Source organism: Herpailurus yagouaroundi, unplaced genomic scaffold (assembly GCF_014898765.1).
Source record: "Herpailurus yagouaroundi ecotype Mexico unplaced genomic scaffold, PumYag 194, whole genome shotgun sequence".
In the NCBI taxonomy this organism is placed as follows: Eukaryota; Metazoa; Chordata; class Mammalia; order Carnivora; family Felidae; genus Herpailurus; species Herpailurus yagouaroundi.
In genome coordinates this window covers 1,412,143-1,422,268 of record NW_024412425.1, presented here as the reverse complement: position 1 = coordinate 1,422,268, position 10,126 = coordinate 1,412,143, and the positions used below count along the sequence as shown (strand labels likewise).

At 61.2% G+C, this 10,126-nt stretch overlaps 1 protein-coding gene and 2 long non-coding RNA genes across 3 annotated transcripts; 2 read left to right on the top strand and 1 right to left on the bottom strand.

The window, feature by feature from the left end:
* The first annotated feature begins 41 nt into the window (after positions 1–41).
* LOC121011498 (uncharacterized) lies at positions 42–1,072 on the top strand. Its single transcript, XR_005781636.1, has 2 exons — positions 42–144; positions 439–1,072. It is a non-coding gene; the product is annotated as an uncharacterized LOC121011498 (long non-coding RNA).
* A 3,345-nt stretch (positions 1,073–4,417) lies between these two features.
* On the bottom strand, positions 4,418–6,831 carry LOC121011497 (uncharacterized). The gene is made up of 2 exons (XR_005781635.1): positions 6,109–6,831; positions 4,418–5,434 (listed from the first exon to the last, which is right to left on the bottom strand). It is a non-coding gene; the product is annotated as an uncharacterized LOC121011497 (long non-coding RNA).
* Positions 6,832–7,243: 412 nt separating this feature from the next.
* LOC121011495 (galectin-7-like) lies at positions 7,244–9,519 on the top strand. Its single transcript, XM_040445941.1, has 4 exons — positions 7,244–7,317; positions 7,715–7,803; positions 8,576–8,777; positions 9,304–9,519. Exons 1-4 carry the CDS (start codon positions 7,303–7,305, stop codon positions 9,415–9,417), a joined length of 420 nt encoding a protein of 139 aa, XP_040301875.1. The 5' UTR covers positions 7,244–7,302; the 3' UTR covers positions 9,418–9,519.
* Positions 9,520–10,126: the final 607 nt, after the last annotated feature.

Genomic DNA, 10,126 nt, shown 5'->3' with positions numbered 1-10,126 from the left:
AAATCAGAACGTGGCTTTGATTTGGCGTCAGGCTTTCTTGGTTTCCTCTCTCCTCTCCTCCCCTCCCTTCCTCTCTCTTCCCCTTCCCTGCCTCCCTTCCTCTCCCTTTGCCTACCTGAAGGATTGGCTGTTAGAGTCTTTCAGGTGGGGCCGCACTGCTTCTTGTGGGTGGGGATCTGGGTGGCCCCCCTCCTTCCTTCTCTCCCTACCTTCCCCTCCTCTCCTCCCCCACTTTCCTTCTCCTCTCCCCCCCTCCCTCCCCTACCTTTTTTTCTCCTCCCCTCCCCTCCCCTCTCCTTCCCTTCCCTCCATCCCCTCTGGCCACTCTCATTTCCCTTCCCCTCCCTTCCCCTCCTCTCCCTTTCCCTCTCTTTCCCTCCACTCCTCTCCTTGGCCTTCAGTTTGAAATGGCTCCTCAGTCTTCCTTTGTGTTTCAAGACCTTGACACTTGAGAAGCTTGGAGGCGGATGTCCCCTCATCGCCAGCTACAGGTTAGGCACTGTGGGCTGAAGAGCCACAGAAGCAACAGCGCCTGCCTCCTCCAGCTGCCTGGCCCCTTGCGTGTGCCATCGCTCATCGCTGGTGAGTGGTCTTGGATCACGTGACTAGCGGAACCTCCCCGGCTTGCCCTCCCCACCGTAAAGTTACCCATTTGTCCTTTGTCATCAGTAAGCATTTTGTGGGAAGCGCCTGGAAATGTTGCAAAGCTCACGTTCTTCAGCAAACTTTGATCATTTCTATCATTTCCTCCTGCACATCTGCTATAGGCTGAATGTTTATGGCCCCCCGATTCCCTTGGTGAAACCGCGTCCCCAGGGGAATGGTATTTGGAGATGGGGCCTTTGGGAGAACATGAGGTCACGGAGGCCGAGCCCTGGTGAGTAGGGGTTGGTGTTCTTCTAAAGGGACCCCAGAGAGCTCCTTTGTCCCTGCAGCCATGGGAGGACAGAGCAAGAAGGATCCATCTATGAACCAGGAATCAGGTTCACACCGGACACCCGATGTGCTGGCGCCGTGATCGTGGACTTCCCAGCCTCCAGAACCACGACAAATAAATTCCTGATGTTTGTAAGCTGCCGGTGGGTGGGATTTTTGTTATAGCAGCCCCGACAGAGTAAGACCACATCAGTATGGGCCCATGGACTCATGGGGCTGTCCAAGGAACCCCAGTGCCGCGAACGCTTCCTCCTTTCCCGACCCAGGAAGCTGTTCCAGGCGATGAGGGGGTGTGGGGCAAGCTGAGGGCAAGGTGCCGGTTAACAGCACCCCCCACCCCGGAGGGGGGATATGTGTGATATTCCTTGCACATTCTCCACTACCCAAAAACAGGAAAGGACAAACAAATGGCTAAACTGGGAAGAGTCTCCACCAGTTTATAAGAAACAGGCAATCCCATTCTGCCTAAAGTCCAGGAACTCCTTACAGTCTTTTTTTGTTTTTTTAATGTTTATTTTTGAGGGGGGGGGAAGACACAGAATCCAAAGCAGGCTCCAGGCTCTAAGCTGTCAGCATAGAGCCCATCGCAGGGCTTGAACCCACGAACGGAGATCACGACTTGAGCCTGGCTGCTTAACCAACTGAGCCACCCAGGGGACCCTGAACTTCCTACTGTCTTAATGTTAATGCTTTGCTAGAGGGAAAAACAGCCTTAGATTGACAATAGGTAGGCCTCCAGTAAGACTGTAAGCATGTGAAAGCCTCTTTGGAAACTCTCTTGACTTTATCTACCCGCCCCCCACCCCGTAAAACAGTCCCCCCCCCCACATCTGCAGCGGCCCACAGGTCCTGTCCCCGTGCTTTAATAAAATCACCTTTTTGCACCAAAGACCTCTTCGAGAATTCTTTCTTGGCTGTCGGCTCGGGACCCCACGAGCCCCCGTCACCCCAAAACTTCATGCCTGGCACATCTCATGCCTTCCCATTTGAGCCTTGGAGACAGCCTTTTCTACACATTTCTTTCGCAGAGAAAGGTGCAGTCCTTAGGAACCAAGATCTGGGCACGGGCTCCGCTCCCAGGCCTTGTCAGGGGGACAAGGTAGGGGATGTATGAACGCAGACACGTATCTATCCATCGGAGGGGAGGAAACACGGGACCTCTGCCCTCCAAGGAGTGTTCCCGCTGGGCCCGAGACCTGAACGGATGTATCAGGCGGACAGGTTACCTAAGTTTTACGTCACACTAGAGCCCTCAGCAGGAAATGAAGCCTCGAGGGGATGGCTGAGCGCACGTGCTTTTATATTAAGTTGAAGGACAGAGGCAACTGTGGAGAAGTAACCCAGCCGTTATGCGGGACGCTTGGAATCACTTTCACAGGGCCTGTTTGCATCGAATTCTCTGGGTCTCAACTTAGGATGAGAATGTCACTCTCCTACTGGCACAGGGTAGGTATCTGTCACGTGAGAGTTTTTATCTCCTGTTTTCAGGCAGCAAACGGGAGGGTAGAAAGCCCTTCTTCCGCTGTTTCGCAAGGGCTATTAGTTCAAAATAATCCTTATGCTAAAAGGGCATATTTGGGGGTGGCACGTTTCGCACCCTTCAACAAACACGTTTCTACATCCGTTATTTCTTTCGCTTTGGGTGTAGAATACTCACCAGTCACAGACGGGCAAAGGCTGCATTCCTACCTGGCCCCTGGTCAAATTCATAGAGACACAAAGTAGGAGGGGGGGTGGAGTGGGGGGCGGGGGCCGGGGAGCCGGGCAGTTAGTGTTTAGCGGGTCCAGTTACAGGTTTGCAAGATGAAGAGAGTTCTGGAGACGGATGGTGGGGGCGGCTACACAACAGTGTGAATGTATTTTGTGCCACTGAACTGGACACGGGAAAAATGGTTAACATGGTGGGGCGCCCGGCATGGGCGGGAGGGGGGTTCAGCGCCCGACTCTTGGTTTGGGCTCAGGTCACGATCTCACCGTTCGTTTGTGGGTTCGAGCCCTGCATAGGGCTCTGTGCTGGCAGCTCAGAGCCTGGAGCCTGCTTGGGATTCTGTGTCTCCCTCTTTCTCTGCCCCTCCGTGCTAATGTGCAAGCACACGCGTGTTCTCTCTCTCTCTCTCTCTCTCTCTCTCTCTCAAAATATAAACATAAAACAATTTTTTTAATTAAAAGGAAAATTCACACGTCCCCACACCTCCTCACCTTCTCGCTTTAAAACCCCCCCCCCCCCCCCCCCCCTGCCCACTGCCTCCTTGCAGACAGCCTCTCCCCTGCTGTCCTGACCGCTGCTCCCTTGGGGCCTATTCAATAAACTTCTGTCGCCTTTGTTCTGCTTCAGGTGAATCCTTTCACCTCCATGCCACTGGCTTCCATGTGATCCTCACCCAGGTTTGGGGACCCCCATCTGATCGAGAGACAACCCATTTAGACACCACATGTATATATTTTATTTTATTTACTTTAGAGAGAGCGCACAAGCAGGGGAGAGGGCAGAGGGAGAGACAGAGAACATCTCAAGCGGGCTCCGTGCTCAGCACCGAGGCTCGATCCCATGACCCTAGATATGACCTGAGCAGAAACCAAGTGTCTGACGCTCAACCGACTGAGTCACCCATATTTTTATATTTTAACGTAATAAAAAAAATTTTAAGGAGACGCAAACCCCCCACCCCCCCACCCTCCAAAACCCCTCATGAAATACCACCAGTCAGGTTCATGGTCATTTTCCCCTTTCCACACTAGAACTCTTCCCTCTGAATGTCACAGAAGAGACTCGCCTTCCGTGGTGGAAACCCACCCTGCAGTCACTCCCGCAGGGACCCTTTCCTCCCCAGCACAGACACCTCCGACTCCCCTGCTGGGGCTGGGTTCCCAAGGTCCAGCCGCCCCTCTCCCCTCACCTCCACCCTAGGTCCTGAGGACCACCCCCTTCTGAGCGCCCTCCTCACTCACTCCCTCTGACACGACAGCTGAACAGCGTCCCCGCCCCTCGGCCAGCTGCTAACCTGCCCCGTCCCTCCCCCCACCAAGAGGCAGCACCTGTCTCCCCACCTGATGGCCCAATCCTTCAGCCAAGGAAGGAGAGCAAAGGGAAGGGAGGGGAGGGGGGGGGAGGGGAGGTGAAGGGAGGGAGGGGAGGAAAGAAGGAAAGGTGGAAAGAACAGGTCACTGGACTCCCACCTCAGGCGTGGAAACGGACCACGATCCCTTATTACTTGGAAGAACTGAGTGGACGATGGGAAACACTTCAAATTTAATACATGGTGGGGGGCACCTGGCCGGCTCAGTCGGTTAAGCACCCAACTCTGGATTTCAGCTCAGGTCACGATCTCAAGGTTCATGGGTTCCAGCCCCACACCCAGCTCCTCACGGACAGTGCTTGGGATCCTCTGTGTTCCTCTTTCTCTCCATGCCTCCCTCTCTCTTTCTCCATCTCTCAAAATAAATAAACTTCAAAACAAAAAACACGGTAAATCCCACATGTGGCTGAAAATACGTAAGAGAGTTTAACGACCTCAGTTTATCAATGGAAGCAAGCATGACAGAAAATGCTTCCCTCCGCGGTGATGGGGTTGGGGAAATGTATTCTATCCAGAAATAGAAGTGTAAGTTTCCAGTGGATTCACCGCTTAAGAAAGAGTCAGATTTGAACAGTGTCTTTCTCCTCCTTGGAAGGCTCACTCACAAAACCAAAGCAGCCCCGCGGGGCGCCTGGCTGGCTCCGTGAAGCTTGGGACCCCGGACCTCTGGGTGGGGAGTGCCAGCCCCACGCCGGGTGCGGAGATCACTTCAAAACCAAAATCTTCCCACAAAACAACATAAAACCAAAGCGGCCCCCGGACTGATGTTCAGCGTGTACAAAACCGGCCCAAAGTCCCCAACACGCTGACCCTGGCAGAGAGCCTGGGGGTTTCAATGCCCACAAGCACGGTGGGTACACGGGGTTACTTTTCAGTCACCAGAGTTGTTCCCTGCAGGAGGGCGAAGGTCTGCCGCCGACTCAGCCTGTTGGCCACCCCTCTCCACTCCCGGGACACATGACACGGTGGCCACGGGACGCCCAGACTGGCAGCGCTGTCCCGGGCGGGCGGAGGGGGGCTGGCTGTCTCTGGGGCTCGGGGAAACTCGGTGGGGGTGGGGGTTGCTCAGGTCCGGACGTTTCTCGAATCCCACACCCTCATTCTGTTACAACCTGCGCGGCTTCGGAAGGCGAGGCATCACTCAGGAAAAAGCACGAGGACTGAGACCCAGGCACGGTCACGACTCACTGGGAATGGAAACAGTGCTCCTGAAAGTATTATTCCAGAACCGATGCAGACATGATCCACACCAGAGAATGGGGCTCCGGCACGTGCGCGCGCGCCTGGCTTCTGAGAAACGAGCCCGCCATCAACTGATAACAGATCGACTGCTGACACTTGGGCCCACAGCAAAGTCACAGTCGAGTTTGGACTTGCAGGTTGGCAGCGTGTGAAGACACATCCAGCCCCAAAGAAGACATCTGGGGAAGGACTAGTCATTGGGCCCCAAGAAAGAGCACGTGGAGAGCGAGGCGGCCGAGGGGGACACCCCGAACCTGAGATCCGAGACAGGTGGAGCCCACGATTCGATTCGGGGACGCCGGCTCCCGGGTGTGGGTGCCCCGGCCTCGGCCTCGGGCCCCCTGTCCTCTCTACCGGAAGTCCTGGTGACCGGCCCTGCCCCCACCTGGGCCCCCCCCCCCGCCCCCCCCGCCGGCCCAGCCCCGGGCTGCTTCCCTACTGTGGGACCTTGGCTGAGAGGGTGCCCCACTCTCTGCCTCCCTCTTCTCCTCTGAACACTGGGGTGCTTGCAGCCACCCCCACCCGCCTCGCAGCTGTCCGGCCTCCCTGTGTGAGGTCCTGGCCCCCAAACTGCCACCCCCTGCCACCCCCGGGGTGCCTCACGTGGTGTGGGGATGGAGAGAGTCTGGGAGGCCTGGGGGACAGTCAGGTGGCAGATCAGGTTCTGAGTCTGGTTGTCTCCACCCAGAGTTTCCATTCTGGTCTCTGCCCCAGGCCTCTTCCCCCTGGAGGGTGGGGGGTGGGGGGCAGGAGTGGAGGCTGGGAGGGGGTGGTGGGGGTGGACAGGAGGCCTGCTGGGCTGCTGGGAGGGGGTTCTGCTCAGGGTGGCTGCCCCACCCTGCCTCTTCCCTACCTTCCAGAACCTTCTTTCAGCATTCTCCCTCTGACCCCACCCTTCCCATCCTGGATTCTTCTTCTGGAATCTTGGACTATGGAATCTTGGGCTGTGGGCCTGAGTGGAGGATCCCACGTCGCTGCTCCTGGGTCAGGGCGCGGCTGGGTCCCAGGAAGGCCCCCCTCTGCCTCCCCTCACCCGAACCTGGCTGGGAGAGCGGCAGCCATTCTGGGGGGAGGAAGGAGACATGGCGTTGAGGAAGAGAAGCAGACAGGGCCACCCGGGAGGGAGAGAGAGTCCGAGCCAGAGGGCCAGGGAGAGACACCAGGGCATTCCCAGGGACAGAAGAAACAAGGCGGAACCCGCCAGAGTTGAAGAAGGGCAGAGAGACACTCACCCAGGGATTGCCCGGCCGTGCGCCTCCGGGCAAGCGGCCTCCCGTGTCTGAGCCTCGGTTTCCTGGTCTGTGAAGTGGGGGCGAGTGATCCCCTTCCCCGCTCGGCTAGCGGTGAGCGCTCGGGGAGGTCCCGTGTGCGCCAGGCGCCCAGGGCCTCAGACCAGGCGCTGGTGTCATTCCTTATTCGTCTTTCAGGCGCACTTGAGGAGCCCAGACCGTGTACCAGCCGCTGCTCTAGGCCCCGGGAGACGCGGCTCATCAGGCACACGTCCTGCCCCCCGGAGCCCCGCGGGCACAGTGTTGTCCTCGCCGGGGTCACCGTCACGCGAGGGAGCGTGAGCTGGAATTTCAGTGGACGCGTCCTCAGCCCAAGGCGCAGGTCCCAGCCTGGGAGAGAGGAGCCCCCGCTTCCAGCCCCGGGTGGGCCTCTCGGGGCCCCAGATGTCCAAGAGAAAATGGGCAAAGACCCTTTCCCCTGGGCCAAGCGGCAGGGACATGGCCGGGATGGATGGCGGCCCCCTGGGTGCCCTCTGTCCTTGGCGGTTCGCCCTTAACTGTCTTCAGGATTCTTAGCTCAACGGAGGGGGCCGGCGGTGGACTGGGAACCCTCAGTGAGTGGAGGGAAGTCCCGGGCCCAGCAAGAAGGCGCTGGGCCGCCAGGTGGCCCCAGGGCCAGGGTCTGTGCCAGGTGTGGGCTGCGGGTGTGGAAATGGCTGGGGGTGAGTCAGCGGGGGCCGCCACGCCCTGCTTCTGCTTCTACTTAAGGTCCCAGCAGCCATACCCACCGCCACGCCTGTCGCCCCAGCGTCCCAGCCATGGCGGGAAGCTCTGTGAGTGCCTTCGGGGGGCGTCGGGGCCCGGGGGGCTTGGGCCCAAGGCGGCACAGGACTCGGGGAGGGGCTGGGCCTGGCTGAGGTGTCCCGCCGGGAAGGACAAAGTGGGTGCCGGGGTGTGCTACCAAGGGTCTGGGCTGTGGCTCCCGGGTGGACCCAACCCATCCCCATGCTCCCATCTGCCTCTCTGGATTCTCCCTTTCTCCGTTGATCCCTCGTGGTTGGCTCTCCCACTCTTGGTATGGCTCTGGCTCTCTCTCCTTGGTCTCTGGGCCTTTTCTTCTCACGGATTCTGCCGATCTGGGTCCCGGATGCTTTCTGCCCGGGGCCGACCCACGTGTGTCTCTCGTCCGCGCCCCCGGTTCCCTCGGACTCCCCGCCGCTGAACCTGCAGAACGTGCCCCACAAGACGTCGCTGCCCGAGGGCATCCGGGTGGGCACCGTGATGAGGATTCGCGGCGTCGTCCCGGAAAAGGCCGCCAGGTGAGACCCCAGGCCCCAGAGGTAAGGCTGGGAGGTGTCCAGGCTCAGCTGGCTCGGACTTCTTGCAGCCCAGACACGAGGGCACCAGAGCCACCTTGGCCCACAGGGTCTTAGACTCCCCGGGCCATCGCCGACCTTCTGGAATCTGAAGTCTTCACTTACTTGTCCCGTGACTGTGTAGCTGGGGTCCCTACGTCTCCCTAGGGATCTGGGGCTTCCAGAGCCATCCCAGGGCTCCCATCTAGAGTCCTATGGCTCCCAGTCTGAATGCCAGGAACCCTGGAAAGAAGTCCCGCGACCTGGAGGTGCCCTGGGCACCTGGGAGGCCGAAGCGGTCGGTCGTAGGACTTCCGGGTCTGGGAGGGGCAGGCTTCCTGGGAATCTGCGGTGCCTGCAAACGTGCGGGCCCGTGGTGCTGTGCCCAGCCCTCTGGCAAGGGGGATGCCCTAGGAACAGAGAGCACCCCGGCCATCGGCATCGTGACTCCACGGCAAACGTTAGAGGCTTTGGATATGAGGGGCACCCGGGGCCACAGCATAGGGACCCTCGTAGGTGCACGCGGGTCCAGGGTCCCTGGAACTTTTGGACGCCCTGGAGGGTGGGTCCCTGGCCACCAGCCCACAACCCTTCCCCCTGTGGCGTGGGACGTTCCTCCGGTGCCTATGAATTGGAACGGCCTGGCGGTGGGGAGTCCTGACCATTGGTCCCTGATCTTGGTAGGGTGCTTCTTGGCCTGTGACCTTTATCCTCTCCTCCCTGCCCCCACTACCAGGTTCTATGTGAACCTGCTGTGCGGCGAGGGGCCGGGCGGGGAGGCTGCCCTCCATTTCAACCCGCGGCTGGACGAGTCCACGGTGGTCTTCAACAGCCTGGAGCAGGGCACCTGGGGCCGGGAGGAGCGCGGCTCAGGCATTCCCTTCCAGCATGGGCAGCCCTTCGACGTGCTCCTCATCGCCACCGAAGAAGGGTTCAAGGTGAGTCCCTGCCACCCACAGGCGCGGGCGTCCAGACCCCCGCCCCGCCTGCAGTCCAGGCAAGCCAGGAAGGCTCTTGGTGGAGGTGGGGAGCAAAGGCCCGGCCAAGGCGGGGCCCACGTCCGGTCCGTCCCTCTTCTTCCCCTGGCGCAACCCCACGTGTGCCCGAAGGCAGGGGTGTGGCCGTGGCCGGGACCGGGCGGCCAGAGCCCAGCGCCCAGAGGGTGGGTGGCCCCTAGCGGGAAGCGGGGCCCTGGTGTCCCGGAGCAGGGGCCAGGATGGCTGGGCGACTGGGCCGGGACGCGCGTGTCCGCGGGGAGTGGTCGCTGCACAGCGTCCAGCACCCAGGCCCTTCCCCGCGTTCCGCCGGCGGGGCCGTAACAGCCACCGCCTTAAGCGCGCGTCCGCGCCAGACAGGTGGCCCAGGTGAGGACCACGACAAGAGGTACGGCCGTCGGGGCCCATCTCGCGCCCGGGGACCCGGGGCCCCGCGGCCCCTGACGCCCCGCCCCCCTCGGCCCCGCAGGCGGTGGTCGGCGACTCGGAGTACCACCACTTCCGCTACCGGATCCCGCCGGCGCGCGTGCGCCTCCTGGAGGTGGGCGGGGACCTGCAGCTGCAGTCGGTGAAGATCTTCTGAGCCTCCGGGCGGGCGGCGGGGTCGGGGGTCGGGGGTCCGGGGTCCGGGGTCCCGGGCGCGGGAGGGCAAATAAAGTTTCAGCCCGCGTGTGTGCGCCCCGTCTGTGCCCGGGTGTCCTTCGTCTGGACGCGGAGAGCAGGTTCAGAGCGGGGAAGACCCTGACGAAGGGTCACAGCGATGCCGCGGCCGGGGCGGGAGTGGGGCCCCGCGGCCTCGGAGGGCAGTCTGTGGCCGGGACGTCTCCGGAGGGTCGCGATCGGGTGGGGGTGGGCGTTGGCTGGTGTCCAGCGGCGCTTTGCGGGGCGTCCCGGCCCGGCCCGGCGGTCGTGCGGTGGGGACAGCTGATGGGGGTTTGGAGGGGGCTCAAGCTCCCCTCGGTGCCCCCTCTGCGGAACATCGGAGCTCCGAGCCGCTGCGTCTGCAAAGGGGCGAACGAGTCCCCGCACGTCTGGTCCCTGAGACCCCGAAATGGTGGGGACGGTGCCTGGGCCTGTGCGGGCTCCCCGCGCCGCTACCCGCCTCGTCTCACCTCTACCCCGGCTCTCCCGCCTGGGGTGCGGGGAGCGGGCCTGGGCGGGGTGGGCGGGGCAGCGGATGGGGCGTCGCCGGCCTCCCAGCTGTGGCGGAGTGGGGACAGGCTCCCGCCCGTGTCCCCGGGGCAGACGCGCACTGAACCGGCACCTCCCGGAGGAGCTGCGTGGGGACGAGT

Coding starts and splice junctions, on each gene's coding strand:
- LOC121011495 (XM_040445941.1), top strand. Junction 7,804..8,575: donor GTCCCGGAAAAGGCCGCCAG/GTGAGACCCCAG, acceptor CCCCACTACCAG/GTTCTATGTGAACCTGCTGT. Junction 8,778..9,303: donor CCACCGAAGAAGGGTTCAAG/GTGAGTCCCTGC, acceptor TCGGCCCCGCAG/GCGGTGGTCGGCGACTCGGA.